General features: G+C 39.7%; 1 protein-coding gene across 2 annotated transcripts in view; it reads left to right on the forward strand.

Annotated features, from left to right (window-relative positions):
• The window catches only part of LOC311295054 (NACHT, LRR and PYD domains-containing protein 12-like), a 60,745-nt gene that overhangs the window by 24,043 nt on the left and 12,066 nt on the right, over positions 1–24,636 (forward strand). For both annotated transcript variants that reach the window (XM_084416238.1, XM_084416237.1), the window contains exon 8: positions 5,695–5,868. In XM_084416238.1, coding sequence (XP_084272364.1) covers positions 5,695–5,868 — 174 coding nt within the window. The remainder of the gene's footprint in view (positions 1–5,694; positions 5,869–24,636) is intronic.

Consider the following 24,636-nt stretch of genomic DNA (forward strand, 5'->3'; position numbering starts at 1 on the left):
CGATTCCCAGCCCTAAAAAAAAAAAAAAAAAAAAACGTTTTCTAACTTTAATAAGAATTAATCTATATATAATTTTAAATTCATGCAGTGCAAACTGTTTGATAACTTTATTCAATTTCTGTATATTACCTACCTGTTAAGACAAATATTTAAAATATACTGTCTTTGTTTCTACATTAATTTGGAGATTAACTGTGAAATTATTACATTATAAAATATATTGAAAACATAAGGTTTGTTTAATGGTGATTAATCGAGTTATTTTTGCAATCGCTAAAAATAATTAAAAAAGAAACATGAATAAATCTTATCCATGCTTCTTTTTATTTTTATTGAATATCATGTATTTATTTATGTTAATATCTGCGCAATTAATGTGTATTTTAGCCATCCAGCACCCCCCATAAAGTTAAGAAAGTAATGTTTAAGTCAAGCCTGCCTGATGCCTTTCACAAAAGAATGATCCCAGTCTCTTCCACACAGTGAGGCATACTGTTTATTAGGTAATTCAGCACTGTTTTAATTTAGTATCGGACCTGTGACCGGTATCGGTCGATACTGAATCCCAGGAATCGGTATCGGAGGCAAAAAATGCTGATCGGAGCATCCCTAGTCAATAGATTATGTGTCTTATACTTCGTGTTGTTTCAATTTGTTAATAGATTTAATAACTGAAACATAACAGTGAAATAAATTAAATGATCGTAAAATTAAAACATTGATCAGGACTGTTGTTAGTCGGCAGCATTTTTGTTTTAGCATTCTTTATTAAGAATTAAATAGGCTTACAGTAGGTTGTTATGATATGCATAATTTTCTTTAATAAATAATAAAAACATTTCAACATAAAACATTGCAATAAAAAAAATTACATCAATGAGGCTTTGCATGAGCATGAGGAGGGCTGTACAGTGCAACATATGTCACACGACATAGTGCGACATAATGTCTCCACGATCTGCTTTTGAAGAAATATGATAGTATCGTGCTACAGCGCACATTCTATCAGCTGCAGTTCTGGCGCCTCAGTCCCAATACTGTAAAACTCTACGTACTTTCACATCACATGTTAATGCAGCATTAACATATAATGCACTTATTCGCAATCACAAAAGTTGTCACAAATTATTTGCTCGTGCTTTAAAGCTTTGCCGGGTAAACATTTCATTGGCGTTCTGTTCTGACATGATGCACTTTTTCTGAGCGTGTATGCCCGAAGCGCGCGCACACTAGGGTGGTCCTTATTTTTAAAGTCTCCAATTGTCATGCTCTTAACCCTTTAAATTGTTCCTTTATATAAGAAAATACAGCATGCCAATTTTTATGGCAGTAACATAATAATTACTGGTAGCTCAATAGCTTTAAACTTTCTGAGATTTTGATGATTTTCGTAAAAACAGATCATTTGAATTGGTATCGTACCTGGCTAGTAAAATTCCAAAAAAATCTCCATAAAAGCATCTAATGCACCATTTATTCCTATTTTAGATACATATCTCAGTTTACTTATTGTAGAAACTAAATCCAAATTAATCCATCCATGACCCGGTTTAGCAGATTTACCTTTCCTGGTGGAATCAATACATATTTCTATTGATGATCACCTTGGTTATTGTTTGGGTTTAGAGCACATTACGTTCCTTGAAATTGACCTGGAACTTTGGCCGAATCAAGCAGATTATCAGGAGGCACAGGCAACCATGCAATGAAAGTAGACAATGATCACGCCGAGAGAGGAGTGGCTCTGATTCAAGAATACAATGGCTATCTCACACACTCTGAAGAACAATTGCAGTTTCTCCTTCATGTGGTGGAAGATCACAGACGGATCTATCCAGACTGAAAAAAGTCAACACTGGCTCAGAAATGAGGGATTGTTGAAAACTTTGTGCATTTTTTGAGATTGTTGTCATAGAGCATCACAGTCCCGCCCACAGCCGGTGCCGGAAGTAAAAATTCAATACAATTTCTCCATTGACAGTTGGGGTATAAGCCATAAAAACGTAACCATACATGGTAGACTTAAAACCAGCTACGGCAGTACTAAGCGATTGTATATGCTCATATAACCGCCAAAAGTTCATGGGGCACTAACCTTGTTTTGAGATAAATGCCTTTTATTCGCGATGTCTTGGAGAAGTACTTCATTACCCACAATCCTAAAAAATCCCACAGTGATGCATCTGATTGGTGGAGCTCGTGTAAACCCCGCGAAAGTTCGTGAAGACTCAAGATTAATAGAAAAAAAAAAAAACTGTTGCGTTTTTTTGCACGGTATCACTGATGTGACATTTGAACCGAGGAGTCTTCATATATGGTATGAGTCATATCAAGCATTTTATGATGCCACTGTCAAAACAATATTTAGCTTAGGCATACCCAGAGCCATAGAGAGCTCTTCATGCATTTACTGAACATTTGTGTAATAATTTATGGCAAGTTAATAAACTGAATATGATGCACTTTCTGGTTTGCTGACCTTCACTTTTTAATTTTCACTTGTTGTTATTAAGAAAATACATTAAATGTTATTAAAATTAAGGATGAACTATAACTTCATGAATAAAATGAGCATGGACCACAAGTGGGAAATTGTTGAGGCATTTGTCAGCAACCTGCCCGTGGGCCGCTAAAACTGATGAGCAGAACGCCGCGCGGACTGCCAGATCTGCACCCGTGAGCCGCGGACCGCCAGCCATGCTTCCCAGTCTATTTACACAATTACTACTGAAAGAACTGCTATAAACGGCACAAGAAAAAGTTCGCGTGGCTGTCGTCAGATTTTAAAGTCGCTCTAAAGGCTCTTTCGCGGTTGTGGCTTCAGTCGACTTCAGTGAGGCGCGGTGGTTTATGGGATGAGTAGTTCCTTCGCTCGGAAATGAAAATATGTACACAGTCTTGTACCTTTGACTTTTTTTGGATTTTCTCGCCGTTTTTTCACTCGAAATGATATGTTGTATGTATGCCTATGAGTTCAGCCGTAGCTGGTTGTCCTCAGACATGCTCTAAAACTCTTTAGATACGGATTTTCGAAAACGTCAATGGGAAAAATGAATGGGAAATTTACTTCCGGCACCGAAGCGCTCTCGGGCTGTGGGCGGGACTGTGATGCTCTATTGTTGTTACGTCAGTGTTGCTCTGATTTCAATAAAATGTAGTTCATTTGCAGCAACTTTTAATATTACTTGGACTTGATAAGGACCACCCTAGCGCGCACTGTCAAACAGCGCCAAACTGGACTTTATCTTTCGCGTCTGATTGTGCTAATACTGCCAAATACACACAAGGTTTACATAAACACAGTTGGTTATGTCTAAAGTGAACGAAAACAGCTGAGAGAAAATCAGATTCGAGTTAACTGATGTCTGTTTATAGATGCGTGCAGGTCTTAAAGTGACCTAGTAAACATGCTGTCGCTTGTCCTTAAAGGGATAGTTCACCCCAAAATAATTTGTCATGATTTACTCACTCTCATGTTGTTCCAAGCCTGTATTAATTTCTTTCTTGTGTTTAACTCAAAAGAAGATATTTTGAAGAATGTGGGTATTAACAGTTGCTGGTCCCCAATGACTTCCATAGTACACACACACAAAAAAAAAAAAAACTTTTAGAAGTCATTGAGGACCAGCACTTGTTTGGTTACCCGCATTCTTCAAAAACTTTTATGTTCAATTTAAACATCAGGTTTAAAACAACTTGAGAGTGAGTAAATGATGACAAAATGTTCATTTTTAGGTGAACTATCCCTTTAATGTTAATAAAGCAACAAAAGAGAAAACCTCTTGACTGAATTAAGATTTTTATCTTTGCCCACTTTGGCCTAAATTTCCTAAATTTGGCCTAAATAAAGATAAGCATACATCAAACAATGAGAATATTTTATATAAAAACCATCATTTACACAGTCCAGCATCAGACAACAACAGCACAGCATTAATGTTTCATTTCTGCTCCATACAGGCATTTGTATGCTCTCCACAATATCTAGCTTGTCCAATGGACGTTTTTCTTTAAAACATAAACCTCTTTTACAGCACCACTCGGCTCTTCTGACGATGATCATTCATTCCGCTTCAGGGTCTCCTCTCTGCACTAACGTCTGCGCGCTCCCACATGAACATTTGCGTATGTTTACCTGTTGCCGAGCCCCGCCTTGATGCAGTGATTGACGGGGCGGGGACGTGATTGGCTCGGAATGCATTTTCAATTTGCTACATTCATTGTATGCGACCAGATAGCGACCAGAATCAAGCTTAAAAAAAGATGCAAAAGTATCACAGAAAGGTCCCATGTGACGCGTCTTATATTCCAAATGTTCTAGGGGTATATGATAGTGTTTGGTGAAAAACAAATAGAAATTTAATTTGTTACTTAATGAAAATCCTGACATTGGATTTTGGTATTTTGTGCATGACTGAAAAAACACATTCATGAGACACGATTAGCATCGCAGTTCACTCCGCCTTACCCAGAAGTTGGATGTGTGCTTGGTTTCATACCGTCTCGCTCCGTCAGAGCCAGTCCTCAACGGCCGGTAACTCAGAGGGTTCCCCTGACCACTGAAATAAAAGGTGTTGAAATCCCAGGACACATTGGAAAGGGGTAATGCCAGTGGAGGGTTTCTGAAGAGAATTTTGAGCATATTCTGCCCAGGGTAAGAAGCGGCTCTAGTCCGACTGATTCTGCTGACAGTATATTCTAAGAAACCTTGAGTTCTTGTTTCAGGCATTCGGTGTGACCGTTCGATTGTGGGTGATATCCTGATGTGAGGTTTATATTTACATTGGCGGAAGAAGGTCATCCAGACCCAAGATATGAACTGGAAACCCCCGGTCTGAGACAATATCTTCAGGTAGTCGATAATAGCGAAACACGTAGTGGAAGAGATATTCTGCTGTTTCGAAAGCTGTTGGGAGCTTGGGTAGAAATATTAATCGACGTGCTTTAGAAAAACGACCAATGACTGTTAATATAATGGTGTTACCCTGGGAGGCCAGGAATTCAGTGAAAAAATCAATAGCAATGTGTGACCAAGGTCGTCGAGGAATGGGTAGTGGCTGTAGAAGGCATGTGGTGGGTTGTACAAAAAAAAATGCTGTGTGCAATACTGACAGTTACTAATGTATGTGATTGTGTCTCTGAAGTAAAGGTAGACCAATGATGACTGGATTGTGAGGGGAACGGTTGAGGTAAAAGCATGTTTGCTCTGTGTGTAGAACTCCAACTACACATAAGTAGGGTCCAAGTCAAGTAGGGCCGTAGTTATGATGGTTACTTCTATACATGAAGTGTAATGACCAGGAGCAATGGAGGTACTCACTAGTGATGTCACATATGACACTGATGCTTCAAAGCGCTTGTCGAGTACACAGCGCAATTTCTCATGAAGCTCTGTGTCGGAGCGCGTATTGTTTTCAGAGAAACGTGACTAATGAAAAACGCCACACACAAGTCTGAAAGACTAATTTATTTTTTTATTTATTTTTAAACATAGCTTCCAAATTCTTACTGTTTAATAACGTGACCATTGTAATCACAGCCAATTTTGAAATTGGGTAATCTCAGCATCACTAATTGTAATCAATCAGAGGTCCTTGTAAAGATAATTGATGGGTTGAAGAGCCGTGTTGTTTATTGTAGTGTATATTCTCTAAAAATGAAGCACACTGACATGGACACTTACTGTTGTTGTAGATTATCTCAGTGTTTGGTGACAGAGGAAGGTTGTGCTGCTCTGGCTTCAGCTCTGAGTTCAAACCCTTCACACCTGAGAGAGCTGGATCTGAGCTACAATCACCCAGGAGAATCAGGACTGAAGCTGCTCTCTGAAGCTATGAACCATCCAGACTGCACACTGGACAAACTCAAGTAAGTGGATCAGTAAGAATCATCCTGGCTGGTGTGTATGTGAGGGAGACTGAGAGTTTTTAATAGTTTTTGAACACTGAAGGAGTCCCAGTGTGTTAAAAAATGACACCAAGCAGTCCTGACAAAGCATCCAGACGAGTTGTTAGTGAGAATGTGTTGAGAAAATAATGTATAGACTCTGATACTATAGAAGCTGTAGAAACCTCACAAAGACATAGTACTGGAAATTCCTCCTTCATTTCCCAACATACTCTTTAACCTGTTAAGCTGTAACCCCACTTTTGAAAAATCCCAAGAAATGACATACCCAAACTGAAACAGATACAGTTCATGAACCCTTTGTACTAAAAGCACAAGTATGATCTCATTTGAAAGCTGACACCTGGCAGTTTATTGTAAATGTAGAATTAATTATTGTCATAATGACAAAAATTGTTATAAATAGCTTCAAAGTTTTGTGAAGTTATTAGAAATAATTTTTTATGAAATATCCTCATGAAAATAAAATTGAAGTTGGCACTGGAGCAATCTAGAAATGCACTACAGCTAATGCCACATGTCTAAACATTTTATGTTTAAAATCTTAAGATAATAAGTCCAAAACTCTGTATTTAGTGAAATGTTTTTCAAGACCATGTCATGTGACTTTATTTTGATTTGATGCTAAAATGCTACTGATGTTTATTGCCATCTTCTAACCATCTATCCAGTATATTTTCTTTATTGTTTTGTGGTGCAAACGAGCCCCATTCAGTCTCAGTCTCCCCCTGCACACATTCACACCTCTCCAGCCTGGTTATGGCTGTAAATATGCATTTCTTTTGTCTGCATTATAGTTACTAACGACTGGCTATTCACAGGCTATTCATATGGTTTCAGTCACTAATTTCTTTTCTCAAAGTTCACCCTTACATTTTAAACTGTATCTAATGCATTTCTTGAATAAAGAAACATTTCAGGTAGCATTCAAAAAATAATAAAAATATAACTTCTAGGTGGCAGGTGCACCTAGGGCTAGCTGGCATGTTAGCTTAGCACACCATCAATACACGACAATTTATGAGATTAAAACCATGTTTGTGCTTATAAACTTACTTTATAAAGCAAATCGAGTATTTTAAATAATTTTCTGTGATCTAATTTGGCTTCAGATAAAAAATCAGACAGAAAATATACTATTGGATAGTGTTCTGCACAACGATTCTATATAGATTAGCATTACATTATAAATATAATCTATTATTATGGAAATACCTGGCATGGATTGAAAAACACAGGTAACTCAAATATCATAGCAAACATGTTTATTGTCTTCAAAATGTCTGTATCTGCATGTTACAGCCATAGTTACAGTGCGATCTGTTGTTAGCTGTGTGTGTGTTCGAGGCTTCCTGGATTGTCACATGATTATGGCACTTCTTCATGTTCTAATACTGTGCACAGGGCGGCGAGGGCGCCCTCAGGCTATTGGTATGAATTGAAAACACATTAACAGAGTATGCAAACGCTCATAATGATTACATCGACGCATTTGGGTATAAATTCAATAAATATTATTCCTGTCTATAGAAATCTGATGTAAACCTATGAGAATATATCAATATTTCTCCAAATCTGCAATTTTTTTAGCTAAAAGCCCTGAAGGACGTTGTTTTGTGTATCGCTGTCATGACGACAGCACGGAGTTTTTTATGAATGAAAGCGGCAGACGCGCATAATTCATATCAAAGGTATCGACTCATTTTTTCATTTCATAACTCCTGACACAAATTAAGAAATAACTGTCGCTATAAGTTTCTCAGAATACAATAGTGGTCAAATTCTGAAACTTGAGTCTTATATCTTTTTAATGATGTATAGTTTGTCAAGGTATAACATTAAATCTGATAGTAACTTTGAACTATATATAAATAAAACCGCTTCAGTGCGCCCGCGCTCTGGCAACGGTTAACAGGTTAAGAGACCTCTATCTTATGAAAATAGCCAAAGACACTACGTAGTTCCACAGAAAGTTTTTTTATTACTCCACACTCTCTATTAACATTTAAGTGAGCTTGAGTATTTAAACAAAAAAACTGTACCAAGATAAATGCTCAATAGTCCAGATATTACAGTTTCCATACACCCTCATACAGCGCTTTAAGAAGCATAAGTGAGGAAGCACCTTTCTTCGTCAAACAGTCAACAAGTTGTGACTTGGCTTCTGACCAACGCACTTCTTTGATTTTGTTAGCATGTAGGAGCTCTTTGACACCGCTTATTTCTAATCTTAGTCTCTTTTCTGTGACCTGTTTTGTAGACTTAAGAGCGTCAAACAGGGAATGGTTATCAGTGACACAAATAAGGGGGAGAGCATTAAGATCAGCTTTACCTGTGGTAAGCTCAGAGTAGAGCACAGCCAAGAACATAGCATTGTCAATACCATCTGACATGGCAAGGGTTTCTCCTGCCAGCGTGCTTCTTACCACACGTCTGATTTTCTTAGATTGCCAAAACAGTGGAGAGAACTTTCCTGTTTTTTCCATGAGGGCAATTAAAACCCCTCCCTGTGTACCTCCATCTGGAAGATTGCTTAGTGAAGCATCACTGAAGACCACCAAACTCAAATCATCAGTGTTGCCCAAGTGTTGAAACTTAAGTGTGACCTTCTTTGACTTAAGTTTACGGATCACTTTGTTCACTTCATGTATGGACTGAACAGTAGCATTCTTAATGTTGGATGCTAGGCTACATGTGTCAAACATAACATCTGGTCTTGTTTGTTTAGCAACCCACAGAATCTGTCCTATTTTGGACCTGAGTTGTTCTCTTTCTTTCTCGTTTAGTGGAGCCTCTCTCTGTACAGCACGTGCTGCCTGTAAGTGAACTGGTTGTAAGTTTTCAATGTAACTGTGCTGATGCACCTGCACTACACCACCCACAGTAGCAATGTCCATCCCCACGTATGAAAAACTCTCATGCTCTTCACGACCCACGTGAAATGCAGATTTAAGTACAGGGATGACATTAGTTACAAAGTGCTCTGAACCTGCCCAAAAAAAATCATCCACATGGCATGCCAGTACTCCTGTCACCTCAGACTGCTCATTCTGCCAATAAAACACTGCAGGATCAACCCGTGAGATTTTACCACCACTGTTCAGCATGAGTTCTTTGACCTTGTTGTACCAGTAGAGGGAAGCGTCTGCAAGTCCATACACACATTTCTTTAGTTTCCACAACGCATTGTCCACGCCTGCTTCTGGTGGAGGATGAATGTAAATGTCTCTTGAGAGTTCCATTCCCTGCAAAAAGGCAGACTTAATATCCATAGAATTTACTTTCCATTTGTTTTGACAAATAACAGCTAACAGCAGCCTGAGTGACTCTGATGCACATGTGGGAGAATCTTTTTGTAATTCACGAATATTGACTTCTTCAAAACTTCTCGCCACAAGGCGAGCTTTGGGAACAATACCATTAGAAGTGTCCTTCAACGTATAGACCCATCTAGTAGAAATACATTTTTGACCCTTGTCTGTGACCTCTTCGTAAACATTATTATTTTGCCAGTTTTCAATCTCTTGCTGTTTAGCAGCATCAAAAGAGATGTCTTTAGTAATGAGTACATCAGCATCAGTGTTTTCACATTCAGTGAGAAGATCATCAACATGTGACATGTCTAAAGCTTCCTTTTGACCCTCGCTGCCATTTGGTTCAAGATACTGCATATTGTACCAGTTTTTATATTGCCCTTTTGCTTTTCCTGCTCTGCCTAAAACTCTGGCAGTGTGCTTAGTACCATCCTCTCTGTTTGTAAATGTCACTGTCTGACCTGTTCTCAGTTTGACACCAGTGGAACCCACTGTATTAGTAACATCACTCTCCGTCTCATTAGTTTGTCTCACGTCTTCTTTATCATCTGTTTCTGTGTTTTCAGGGATTTGCACGTCTCCATTAACACTCATTTCATCATCTGAATTCTCTGACACATCCGTGTGTATTACGTTTTCATTTTCTTTACTATTTTCAGGAATATCAGGTAGTACAGGTTTATCCTCATCCTGTGTATTGACTTTATTCAGCCTGGACTGGTGTACTCTGACAAGAATCCCACCATGTCTGATAAACACTACAGAGCCATCCTGACCGATAACTACAGCAGGGCCTTTCCACTCTGTACTGTCAGCTCGTTTGTAGTACACTCTGTCTCCTGTCTCATACTTTTCATCTGTAGGCCTGAGCTGCTTTCGTAAAGCTCTTCTTATTCTTTCTGAGCATTCCACCTCTGTGAATGCTCTTCTGGAAGCATGCAATGCTGCTAGGTGCTGTCCTACTCTAGTACTCATAGAAGTGCCCTCTAGAGCAGGCAGTTTATCAACCAAAACTGAGGGAAGATTAGGACTGTGACCAAACACAAGCTGGTGTGGACTATAACCATGCATATTGATCATACTGTTTTTGGCCATTAGAGCCCAGTCCAGAGCAGTCTGCCAGCCACATCCGTTTTCCTTTTTCACCTTAAAGGAGAACTCCGGTCAATTTTAACATTGAGCTCATTTTTTTGTACATTTGGAGTGCTGTCAATACAGAGAACAACGACAAAAATCGGTGTTGCCTACACCGAGTTATTCTATTTTTAAAATTTGCACCCTATTGACTTCAATGGGGCAAGTAGTAAGCCTGCTTTTTAGCCTCTTAACATCCTTTAAGTGTCATTACAAGTGCACAGAAAATGTGAGTGATTCCTTCCGAGTGAACACGGGTGGATCTGACTGCAGTAGATGTTAGAGATATTAATAAAAATGAAGTTAATTCAGCCAGCGCTCATACCTTTGTTTACATCCTGTTTTCGGTGGAAGGCCATAATAATCGATTGTCGAGTTCACGCGCATAGGTTTAGTACCTATGATCACGCGCGTGAACTCGGAGAAGTTCTTCAACTCAGTGTTGAATTTCTTCAACTCAGTGTTGAATTTTTCTGCCATCTCTCTTATCTCCTCATTGTTGAACTCGCCACCATTGTCTGTGTATATTCGTTTGGGGGCACCATGAACACTTATCCAGGAGTGAATGAAGGAGTTGACGATCTCCGAGGCTTTCTTTGTTCTCACAATGTTTCCAGCACTGAAGCGTGTGAAGTGGTCGATGATGTGGAGGTACCATACGCCAGGTTCCAGCTCATGCAGATCCATTGCCACCGTCTCATTGTACTCTGAGGCTAAAGGCAAACCTTTTTTGCAGGCCTGGGCTTGGTCCTGCTATATCTTTGACATACCTCCCAGTCACGGATGATCTCTTGCAGAATAACTGGACAGTCTTTGTCAGTATTTCCAGAGTTGAGGATGAGCCTCTGCAGCCGGTCTGCGGAGGCGTGGCCAAACTGCTTGTGAAGCTTCAGTAGAACTTTACGCTTCTCTTTTGTAGACATCTCTGCTGTGACGACAAGGATTTCACTTTCATTGGTAACCGCTTCAGTATTACCATCTCTAATGTCAACACAATAGTGTCCCGAACTAGTGAACTCAAGAGGCACTGGTTGCTTGAACATGACAACTCTGTCATTCTCCATGTCTAAAACAGTTCCTGCTCTCTTTAGAGACATTTTGCTCAGCAGTAAAGGAATATCAACAGGAACAACTTCCGTTTCAATGTGACATTTTGTTAGTCCGATCTTAGCGGGAAGCTTCACCTTTCTGTTGGAGTGTACCACCTGACCGTCACCAAATCTGAAAGGTCTGCTGCTTGAAGATTCTGTTTGCAGCAGTTTGTTTATTTGACTTTGGCTCAGGTCTTTCATGTAACTATCCAGCCACTTCTGACCACAAAGAGTACGTGTGCATGCAGTGTCAATGATAGCTGATCCCAGTGATTCAGTTAGGAAGATCTCAGAGTCCGTCATGACTTTTGTAAACAATGTAATGTTACACTCTTCCACATTTTCATCTTCTGCTAGCTTTACTTCATTTCTCCGGTGAGGACAGTCTTTGGCCCAATGGTACGTGCTCTGACAAATGACGCATTTTGTTCTCTTACCATATTTGTCGAGTGGGTTTGTACCTTGCTGTGGCTGCCGCTGTCTGCTCTGCGACGGGCCATTGTTCCGTCTGAATTTGTCCGGTGGCCTCTGCTCCGTGAAAAACGCAGCATCTTGAGTCTCGCTGCCGCCGCTTGCTCCACTGGTTTTTCCTCCGAAAATCCGCTTCAACGCTGACTTCATGGATGCGAATGTCAAATCCGTGCACGCTGTAAGTGCTAGCTGCCTACTCTTCTCCTCGAGACAAGCCGTGTCCAGGAGTTTAAACGCTAACACAGCGTCAGGCAGGGTCATGTTGTACTTCTTCATGCGGTTGTATCTCTGCTCAAAGTCTATTATGTAGCCCGTCATAGACACCGCACTGTCTTTGGAAATCGAGTCGAAATGAGAGTATGCTTCATAAGCGCGGTCTTTTTCTTCTCTCAAGAATACCGCGTCCAGCTTAGCTAGCAAGGTTTCCATACCGTCATCTTTGTTTAGATCGTTCGCGGGTATTTCCAAAGCGGTCTCTCTGGCTCGCCCCTCGAGCCCCAGCACCACCGCGAGTGCCTGCTTCTTCTTTTCTAAGTCCGTAACAAGTCTCCAAATACTAACTTAATTTTTCCAGCACTCGTATGGTCGGGCTTCGTCAAGCTTAGGCGGTACTCTGTAGTTGGAAACCATCCTCTGCTACCATTGAAAATAGCCAAAGACACTACGTAGTTCCACAGAAAGTTTTTTTATTACTCCACACTCTCTATTTCCCCGCAAAAACCCCCAGGAAGCACAACAAGTCTCGCCCACTCTCGCGATAATACATTCTCGTAAACTCTCGCGATAATACATTCCCTCGCACATGAAGTTAACATCTTACACTGATCACCCTGATACTATAATGTTAAAGATCAACAACAATCCTAGACATAAACGCATGAACATCCACAATTGTTGTTTTGGAAAGCAATTTTCAGACTTTTCTTCTTCTTTTTTCACCCATCCAAGCATTTGCCTTCAGACAGTATCACTTATCACATTTATTAAAAACTGTGACAAAGCATTTTTAATCATGTATGTTATAACCAATCGCACACGTTTCTGTTGAGTTTGAGTGTGATGGCCAATCAGTGGCGTTCAGATTAGTCATCGCTGAACCGAAGTGCGCGCTTTCTCTGGCTGAATTCTGACTGAAACTCGAGAATTATCCCATAAACAACAAAGTGTCAGGGTTCTGTCACTTCTGTCTAGTTTAATTATTGGTTTTGTGACAGAGCTCTGACACTCTCGTTTTTGTCTCGTCTTTGTCTGAGTGCACAGTTACGAGCGTGCTTGAGCCGTAGACTATGGCAAGCCAAAGTATTCATAAACGCCTGGTCAGGTGTCTGATTGCACACTGACACGTCAAAAGCATGCGTTTCGACAGCCAAACGCGTGATTTGCCATAAACGCATGCGTTCTTAATGTGCACTTTGTGGTCCTCGACGTGTGATCTGCTATTTAAAACGCACATTCTCGACGTGCGCTTTGGGGTCACCAAAAACGCACGTTTTTGACGCGTGTTTATCGTAACAAAAACGAAAACGTGTGTTTTGAGTAGGACAAAACGTACGTTATGAACGTGTAAACAGGTAAACCAAACAGGCAGTGCAAACGTGTGTGAAGTGTCCAAACAGGCGAAAAGAACGTGCTCGTTCCCTATAGTGTTCTCGAAATCGCACGTTGAAGGCGTCATTGCTCGAGTCTGTCATGCTTTTGTCCCTGTATGTGGTTTAGGACTCTTGTATTATCATTAAAAATTAAACTTAAACTTAATCATTAATCATTTTATACATTTGGATTATTGAAATAAATATGTAATTGCAATCAAGTATTTTCTTTTAGTGGCAACTTATGTGGCATTATTGCAAATGTATGTGGCATTATTGCAATAAGAAGACACTTCTTGAACACTTGAACTGTTTCCAACTTTGATAATGAATCATCATATTATAGAGTGATTTCTAAAGGATCATGTGATAGACTGGAGTAATGATGCTGCAAATTCAGCTTTGCGTCACAGAAATAAATGATAATTTAAAGTATAATAAATTGAAAACTGATTTGAATTATTTTAAATTGTAATAATATATCACAATATTAAATTTTTCTTCTGTATTTTTGATCAAATAAATGCAGGCTTGATGAGCAGAAGAAACCTCTTTCAAAAACATTAAAAATAGTAATTTTTCTTTTTTTTTGCCTGTACTGTATATATATCTGGCAACCCTTCAGTGGAGCTTTAATGAAGAGAGAGAAGAAGAAGAGCTTTATTATTTTACTGAGATGCCGCAGCCTTTCATATTCATATCTCACAGCGTGAGCGCGCTCGTCTTTTGCATCATCAACATTCTCAGTCATTCTCAATATTTAGTGATTTAAAGTATCAGTATTAGTCTCAGATACAGGATATATTCATTCGCCTTTACAAGCAGGTGTTGTTCGTTACCATGGCAAACGCTTGAGCATCCATGTTGAACACGCTTCTCGTGTGTAAAAAGTACATTTAAAACTTTACGTGTCGTAATTATACATTATTTAAGCTTATTATTTTATATTTATATTTTATAAAATATTGTTAGGAATTTCACAATTCGATTCGATATTGATTTATTAGCTTCGATATCGATTCAATAATAAGTAAATACACAAGTAATTAAGTACCTGAGTATATTTTTAAATAATGTGTGCAGTATTACCAATGTTTAAGAACAAATTGACCCCAGTTTCCTGTCATGGTTTATTTAGCAGAACAAACTGTACAATATTGTACATGTTGAATACAAACCACAACTGTAACAAACGGGTGCTTTATTAACACCTCTAAAGTGCATGTAACTGTAAGTAGTAGAAAGTATATTTCTTTCTTCCTATACATTCAAGTTATAAAAGAAATGTAAACAGAAGCACAAAATGTGCATACTCATAAAAAAAAGTGCAACCATAGATATTATAACATTACAAAGTGCTATTTTACCAACACAATAAATAACACTGAACAGCTGATCAGAGAACCTTTGGCTTATTTACTGTGCCTATATGTAGGACATTACAGACATTTCCATCATATAACTCATAACATTTTAGTACAATAACATGTTAACTCTGAAGCATTTGTTATCAAACTAGTGCACATGCAGGTTTTTGTTCAAGAAAAGCAGCTGGTCTACATGCTCAGGCGTCAGTGCACTTCTCTGGGCTGTGACAATGTCACCAGCTGTTGAGAAGACTCTCTCAGCTGGTACACGACTACCAGGAATACAGAGGTATCGCTTAGCTTGGCATGACAAAAGAGGGAATTCCACCTCATGTTCCTTCCACCAGCTGAGTGGATTAGTGCTGAGTGGTACTGGTTTTACCTCTTTGTACTTCATCACCTCATCTACTGCATCATCTCTTGTTTTTATGGAGTCTGCTTCTGGAGTATATGTCTGCCCAAGGAGATCTGCCAATGCACAAGAGTCTCTTTTCTTCTTGGATGGGGGTCCAGAGTCCTCAGCTGGTTCTGCTTCATTGGCCTCTGCATTTATTGGTCCACTCTGTTGAGAAAGCAAAGGAATTGTATTGTAAATAGTTATCACCCTTTTCGAAATAGTGTATAACAATATAGTTAGGTTTAAATTCATAATTGCAGTGTATCATTAATAATAAAAATACATAATGTTTTTATTCACACTATACAGTACTTACTGAGCTTTTTCCAGTTGCCAGTGTCTTAGTGTTATCAGTGAGTTGGGTGAAGACTTCCTCACGCTCATCATCAGTCGATAAAGGCAGGGCCTTAAAGCGTGGGTCCAGGGCAGAAGCGAAGTAGAGTTGTTCCTTTATGCCTGTGTACCTTAAAATAAATATAATACATTTCTATTACAACAAAATATAAAAATTATCATTATGAAATTAGTATAATGCAAAACAACTGTCTAAGAATAAAGTGTCATAATGATAATAAATACCTTTTGTGGAGATCCTGATGCACAGCAGATTTCATCTCCTTCACCATCACAGGATCAGTCGGGGCCGGATGCATCTCTTCCAGAAGTCTTGCTCTCAGAGGGGCGATGACAGAGAGAGTTGGGGTTCCTTCTTGAGATATGACTAAGGTGGCTTTCTTCATTGGCTTCAGAGCCAGTGCAACAGCCTCTGCTGCTGTTATGTCTGCCTCTGTAAGGGAGCTCAGATCTTTCTCTTGTTTTCGTATCTCAGGGGCAAGTAGTGCAGCAGAGATAGCAGCTTGCTGTTCTAGACATCTTTCCACCATTTCAAATGCACTATTCCAACGCGTTGGTACATCGGTCACTAACTTGTGCTGTGGCAGGTCCAGCAGTTTCTGGGTTTTTTTTTTAGTTCGTGGCCGGCTATGGTGCTCCGGTGGGAAAATGCGGAGATCCGCCTCAGTCTGCCTAGAAGCCTTGATACTGCAGGCATCTTGAGAGCCGCCTGTGATGCCAAGTTTAGGACATGTGGAAAACAGCCAATGTGCAATGTCTCTGTCAGTCCAACTGCTCGTAGCATGCTAGCTGCGTTATCTGTTACACAGGGTTCCCACGGGTCCTTGAAATCCTTGAAAGTTTGTGAATCTGCAAAAGAAAATTCAAGGCCCTGGAAAGTGTTTGAAAATAAACATACATAGAGACGGGTCCTTGAAAGTGCTTGAATTTATTTTGTGCAAGAAGTTTTCTGGAAAAAATTCCACATTCACTACGGTCCGCTAATGTGTTATTTCGCCAAAACTTCATAGCCTGTGCTGTGCATACTAGCTTGCTTGATTTACGTTAGTTATGCGCATTTACGTGTTACGTTAAGTGTTTCCTGTATGAGGTACTTTGTGTTGTACGTTGCCATGACGTTCACACGCGCAAGAAACTACAATGGTACCTCAACATTTGTTGTTGGACACAACAAATGTGTCCCAGGGCTCGCAAAATCGCTAGCCCGACGTCCCAGGGCTATTGTGTTTTCTGAAATAGTGTTCGCTTCAGTCTGGTTATATAATCAGATTCAGCGCATTCTTCATCTTTAATCCGCAGTGGCGCCGAGCAGAGCGGAGCGCACGTCAGAAACAGAGGACAGGGTTTGTGTGTGTGTGTGTTCATCTAAGCCTCATTGGTCTGTCACTGCTTGTCAATGTCAGAATATTTGAGATGACCAATCAAATCAAAGTAGGCGGGACTTATGTTCACAGAAGCTGCTGAGCGCGAATTTGAGCAGAGCGACTGATGCTTCAGTTTATCGAGTGTGAGATAAGATGTAAGTAGCTAAACTAAACATTTCACATTTGACAGTTTTTTTTAGGTCATAAATGTTAAACGAATGACAAAAATAATCAGGCAAACGAATATACTTTTGTCGAATTTCGCCATTTTGAACTGAAAATAGGCCTATGTAACGTGACTCATGTAATGTAATAAGTTTACTGTCATTGTGAGGGGACAAGAAACATTAACAAAGCCGTTTTCATCATGTTAGGCACAAGATTAATAATGAATGTGTACATGTTGAGAATTAATATAATACAATTTGTAGCCATCAGTAAATTAAAAAAGTTCAGCTTTAGGTGGGGAAGAGACAGGGCGAGATGAGGAGACTGAGAGGAAAAGTGATGGATAAGAAGTGAGAGCAGGTATTGACAAATAATCTACTGCCCGCTGACATGGTTTTAAAGCTGTTTCTTATTCTTTTTTTGGCCTTCAAACGTCTTGAAATGCACATATCAGAGAAATAAAAAAATGTAACTCCCTAACAACCTTAAAGTCCCTGTAAAGTCAAAATTAAGTATGTGTTCTGAGTTTGTCATACCACCGAAAAATGTGTTATTAGCCACCCAGCCCAATTTCAATGATTAAAAAAGCCGCCAAGTAAATAAAATAAGATATCAAAATCTCGAAAAAATTAGCAGTAGTCTCAGCTCTCAAACGCTGGGGGCGTGTCCGCTGGCTGCGCTGAAACCACGCCCACTCGCGGGAAATATGACTCGCGCACAGCTCGTGCATGTCGGCGCGACGGGAGGATGAAGGCCGAAGCGGACAGCGGGAGATAGTCGGTTCGGCCCCATTCACCAGTAACAGCGGATTATCAGTGAATTCCAGTTGTCTCCAACGAAAGTAAACTATCCTGATCTCTACAGAAATGGGTGTGGTGGTGATCATCAGCTCTCCATCAAGGTAACGTTAGCTCTTCACAAGATAAATCCACCTCTTCTTGATATGATCATTTTTCGGAAATTTAAATAAGGACACCGATCTGTTTTCTAAGTGATTGCATCCAGGGAATACGCATTTACATGACGAAGGCATAGCCAGAGCCGTGGGCATAGTAGCTAGCAAACTGTAGGCTGTCTGATAGTAACTCGCGATTGAGCGATAGGCTTAGTGACTCCGTGCGTCATCAAGCAGGGGCCCAATCAAGCTCAGGGGGTCGCAGTGCGTCATCAATCCCCCGTTTTAGCCCCGCCCAAAAAATCCGGCTCACAGCAAGGGTGAAAAACTGTTAAACGGTCTAACTCCACAATTTAGTACTTCACAGTTCTCAGTCTTTGTAACATGTTTTAGCAATACATTTCTAGCACTTATAATGTGTTTAGAATTTTTTTGTAGAATTGCCTTTACAGGGACTTTAAATGTAGGACCTCTTTGATTATAAAGCCCTGTCTACGGCCCTGTATAAGGAATAAGATCAATAATAAATGTCTACATATTGTGAATGAATTTAATAAACTTAGTTAGGCTACCTAGCTTTCCTAGCAGCTTTCAGTAAGTGAACTCTTCTGAGAAAATGATTCATAAATCAACCTATTAGTTGACCGGTCGACCCTAGTATGTTTACTTTCTTCACTGACAGACAAAAATGAAAAGCCTATATCAGTCAGAGCTCAGCTTTAGGAGGGGCAGAGACAGAGCAAGAGAAAAACAAAGAGAAAAAGAGTGTGATGCTGATGAGGAGAGAAAAATAATCAGCTGCGTGACATCGTTTTAAAGCTATTGTGAACCAATTTTTTTGGCCTTCAAAACATCTTAAAATGCACACATGTAGATCAGAGAAATCAAATTTTTCTCAGAGGTGCTCCCAAACCCTCCTGACTAGCCTACCTCACATTCGGGACCTCAGTGATTATAAAACCCTGCCATCTGCTTGTTAAAGGTGCCTTGTGTAAAAAAAATATCAATTCATACTCCACATTCCATACCAGATGGGGGCAGTATACCTCCAGAAAGTGTGTCTACTCTAGAGTATGAATATGACATCTTCAAGCTACTCCCCTTCACCAGTGAATATGTTCATATTCGTTTTGTTCATATTACATTTTTATCGTTAGTTTGAATAACATTAATTTGACAGACAGCATTCGCTGATGTTGACCAAGCTAGCACCAACGTAACCAGAGCTGCCAACTATCACGCATTCACCGTGAGACACACGCAATTGACACTTTTCACACACTCTCACGCCACACATCAATTTTCTCGTGCACATAAAAATCGCGAAGCAAAGAGGACACGGAGACCGACAGACTAGACAGAGCAGGTTAGTTATGATATAAAAAAATCTCAGCTCTCAGATTCTGTCAATTTTATTACAAACAATAATTCAAACAATAAATACCGTTTTGGCGCTTGTAAATGTTACGTGACAGATCCCTAGCGCACGTGAACCGATCATCTCTAGTAGCTAATAGTAAAAAACACGAACTCTGTTGAAAGATACAGTAGGCTACAACTTACCGAAATGTATTCCTCATATATAATATCGACCAATCAGTGTTTTTTATCAGCGTGAAGAGGTCAATAACATAGCTGGAGAACAATTATGTCAGATTTACCTCAGGAAAGCCATTTAATAAACATAATATAGGTTGTTATAATAAACAGTATACAGAAATGTTGCAAGTTCGGAGTCGAACCTCATTTCTTTCATGTCCATTAGGGTAAGTGTACCCATTAAGCCCATGTACCCTTTAAGCCCACTTTCAACTCTGAAGTCAAATAAAAAAAAAGAGAAAATAATATTTTATGCTGCTTATTATTTTAACCAATCCAGTGATTTGTTACTTCCCTGACATTTTTTATTGCATACCAATCACATTTGGCAATGTTGAGTTAGCCCCACCCATGTGAAAGCGGTCTCAGGTGACCTCACACAGAGTCACCTCAAAACTTTGGTGTTTCTGGACCCTTCAGAAATCAACACATTTCTGCAATTTTCAGCCATTTCTTTGGAAATTACATTGATATTATGTAAAATAAGAGATAAATGTATTGTTTTTTGTGTTTGAACAAATAGTACTTCATCATTTTATATCATTTTCTTTTAAATTGAAAGATGAGTTTTATTAGCTTGCGTTCAAAGCTAATCTCTAGGTCAAACCATTAGCCTTACAGAAAGATACACTGCCAAAGAATTAAGCATGTGAACTGCAAACAATAAATGTTTTGTGATTCATTTTACATTAATTTACTAATAAATACATCATAAATTGTTTTGTAGAGAAGATTTCTTTTATAAATTAACTTTTTTTTAAAGATGGGCTTAAAGGTGAACTAAGTAACTTTTTTTACCTTAACTGAACAGCTTCGGAGTCATTGGAATGGTTATATTACTTATTTCGGGTTGAATGGTGGTCGTTTCGCACCCCCCTGGTGCCCGTGAGCAGAAAATACGCACTTGCATCTTTGGGGCGGCGGGCCACCGGCCGCGTCAGGAAGTCTCGCGTGATATCAGGTCTCGCGATGTAAACAACTGCTTTACGGCCAAAAGAAATCTGCTAAAATGCCGTCATTATTGCGCTCCCTCACGCTGTCCGAACCCGAAGGAAGAAGACGTTTTAAAGAATGTCCCATCTGCTTTGATGTCGTTGATCTGCTAGCCTCTGGTGTCTGAGAATAGCCAACGAGTTTTTACAACAGTGTTGTCAAATATCTATTCCGAAGCTGTGGGGGGAGCTCTAGAGAGAAACCTGCGAGCAAAAAGCGAGAATACAGCGAAGAAATCCCGAAGTTACTGAGCCCCGCTTTAAATGGTACAGTGCCACAAAACGCATGCAAACTAGAGCCAACACAAGCTAACCTTGAATGAAAAAAACTTAACATTTCTCAATGTGGGCACAATGAAAATTACTATGATACTTAGTCCACAGTATATTTAAGCTCCATGCATGTATTTGTAAACATATCTTACATTTTTAAAGGAAAACATTGTCTTTTTTCACCATTACTCACTGTGGAGCCATTTAAGCCCACCTTATGTGTTTCAATGAGGAATCCCTCTAATTGCAAACTGATTCATTTTCTGAATGTGTTTAATGATAACGTGTCTTTGTGTGCTTTTATCTTACTAACCTTTTACCCTTACCTTACTTACACACAAATTACACACATTCATTCAAATGAGATAGAGCCCGTTTTGTCCTAAAGTCCTTTATGTATAACTGGGCATAATTCGGGAGCCAAGCTGAGTTAAGGCTTGATATTCCGGGCATGGAGAGCTCCCAGAGGGACCCTATATTCCCCACAGTCCTCGGAGTCAAGCCGACCTAAGGCTGCATACTCCCGGTGTGGGGGGCCCACTAGGAGACCCTCTGAAACCCCAGAGTCTGGAGCCCCAACTCAGCTTCCTTCCCGAGATACACCCAGTTTAACTTCCACCTTTGACCAGGCATAACTCGGGAGCCAAGCTGGCTTAAGGCTCCAGACTCCATGTGTGGGGTGCCCACTAGGAGGCCCCCCTAAGCCCAGAGTATGGAGCCCTAACTCGGCTTGGCTCCCGAGATACACCCGGTCAAACTTCCAGCTTGACTCCAGCTACAACTCCAGTCAAGCCGACTTAAAGCTCCAGACCACCGGCCACTAACACCAACCCATCCCACCCAGGGCTCTAATCAAACATTAGCAAAATGATTTTTTTTTAATACTTCCCTGTCACTAAATAAATATATTGATGTTTTACTTCTTTAAAATCATTATTTTTTATATATATTTTGTGAATCAATGATGATGTGGGCTTATTTGGAACACATGCGGGCTTAAATGGTGCCAAAAGTACCAATTAAGCCCATGCCAGACTTCTGACTTTATTCCTAAATTATCTTAATTTTATATTCTAAAATGTTCATCAACTAATTAATACAATTTCAAATGAGAGATTAATCTTGCATTTTAACAAATAATTTTTCTTATAAACTATGTCAATATCTATGAAAAAAACCTAGACTTAGATTTAGGTGGGCTTAATGGGTACACTTACCCTAGTTGTCTCCAGCGATGGAAAGCAGTGCCAATGTTTACTGTATGTTTCTGTTCCTTTTTTTATCAGATTTTATTTGCGATTCCGAGCACGTTTTATCCCTGCAGCGGGTGGGTGTGGTGGTGGTAAGGGTCTCTTGCCAAGGGCTTCAGCCATTCTTCCGCTCTCTTCCCTGAACTGAAATGTAGTAGTGGGCTGTATTTTCCACACGACTGACATCAGGTTCAAGTACGTCCACAAGCCGTGCGAGTTATTCGTGTATTGCAGTTGGGCTGGTGGTGGTTATGTTGCCCGCATACCGCCTCCCATGGCCGAAACTGGTATTACGACACCTGTCGGGCCGTGGCTAGTAATTTAGCATGCTAATTCAGGTTGATATCTCTGCAGCACTATAACTTGTCATTTTTTTAATGACATCATCGCCCTTATTTCTTCTCATTCTTTTGATGCGTGTAGCTAATTTTTGGGATATTTTTACCTATATTTTTACACATGGCACCTTTAATGAAACTAGTTAAAGGGGCATTATGCAAGTCTGAGTGTTTTTTCTCTACGAGCTCCCCCTAGTGTCTGGTAGTATAATGCTTTCAAACACTCTGTCGTAAAAACGAACTGTTGTCCCTCCCCCCTCGCCACGAGCAACCCAGCTGATCAGCTGTCAACCTAGCTGAGCAGGTGAACCGGCTATTTCAAAACCAGTTATGTCTACCGAGGCAAGTAAAGCAATACTTTCTTTCCAACTGATGGCGATTTATTTATTTATTGTGTTGTCATGCATACTAGTATTTTTACCGGGAACGAACGATATGAACGAGGCGAACTACTGCTTTCGTGTTTGTTTGTTTGTTTGTTTGTTTGTTTTTGGGAGAATGGGCATGAGCATAAAAAATATATATATATATCGGAGGCTAATATTTGTCTAAAGTTATATTAGCAAGGTCTATAAGTTCATCTGGTAGAATGATGGTTTACCTTTGCTTGTTTAAGAAAACATCAGAACGTTTTTTCTAGCTCGATCATGATATGTGCAACATTTTGCGCGTATGATATTGCCTACTATCAGACGCGTTGACTTAGTGACATAAAATAAAAGTGTAAGTTACACAAATAAAACCGACAGAGGAACGGCCACACAACTACAGAAATCAAACGTGTTTGCTATGACAATGCTAACATCAAAGTTATAGTATCTAGCGTAATGTTACTAGTAAGCCCCTAACAGACAGCGATCATAATAAAAACCTTTACAGACAATAGCAAACATCCTGAGGTCGCAATTACTTGAAATTTAAATATTAAACACAGTTTATTCCTGAAGACTAAAATTTACTGTTTAATGTTATGTATTTGTATTATTTTTCTATATTCATAATTTCATAATGTATTTTGGCAAGTCAGATTTTCATGTGCATGTGTTGAGTACATGAGGAGACTATAGATAGAATGAACCATGTGAAGATCATGTCACATGAGACAGGTGGATGAGCTATATTTTGTAGAGGGTGTGTACAATGTAACATGTTTGCAACTGATGCAGATGTAAGCAACAAAGATATGTTCTTAATATGGAAGTGAATTGTGCCATATGTTCTATGACATATACGTTCCATTTTTAAAGCTTAAGCAACATACTTTGTTACCTTAAAAGAAAGCTGCTCTGTAATGTATATAAGCTCAACTTTACTGTACCACCTCAGAGAAACAGAGGCATGAGAAACTAAGAGATGTGAGGCATGAGAAACAAAGGCATGAGACAGAGGCATGAGAAACAATGGCATGAGGGTAGAGAAACTTAATGGCAGAGAAACATAAAGCCAGAGAAACCATTTACATCTAGCATGATGGGATGAGAAGATAAAGAAATGGGGAACAGAGAAATCTGGAATGAAGACCTGTCATGTAGCCTTATGTTCTTATATGCCTGTTTCTCTCTGTCTGACACATGATACATAATAAATTGAATCTCTTGGCAAAGGTAACTGGTGTAGCTTCCGTGATTCAACCATAATGGGGAAACCATGATTTTTAAATCTACAATTCCAAAGATACTTAACTTACAAGTGCAACAGCAGGATCAGCATCCGTTTTGCAGGCTTCTGTTTCTCTCAGTTCTCACCATTCTGAAAAAGCCGGTCCGATATATTTACTCGAGTCTGACTTCTTGCTCGGTCAGTCTCCCGTTTCCTCTTTCGTTGGTCCTCCGACAAAGATTTCCTAGCTTTCTGCTTCTTTTTTACAGGCTCAGCCTCAGCCATAACTCAATCTATCGTTGCCCTTTGCTTATAGCTAGCCCGCCGGTGTTTGAATAGGGGCGTGTACGTGTGCAGTGCCGTCAAGCAATTCGTTACATCGCGAGACCTGATATCACGCGATACTTCCTGACACCGACCCACGTCCCAAAGTTGCAAGTGAGTTTTTTCCGCTCTCGGGCACCAGGGGGGTGCGAAACCACCACCATTCAACCCGAAATGAGTAATATAACCATTCCACTGACTCCGAAGCTG

The sequence above is a fragment of the Rutilus rutilus genome (genome assembly GCF_951802725.1).
Source record: "Rutilus rutilus genome assembly, chromosome: 1".
Classification (NCBI taxonomy): Eukaryota; Metazoa; Chordata; class Actinopteri; order Cypriniformes; family Leuciscidae; genus Rutilus; species Rutilus rutilus.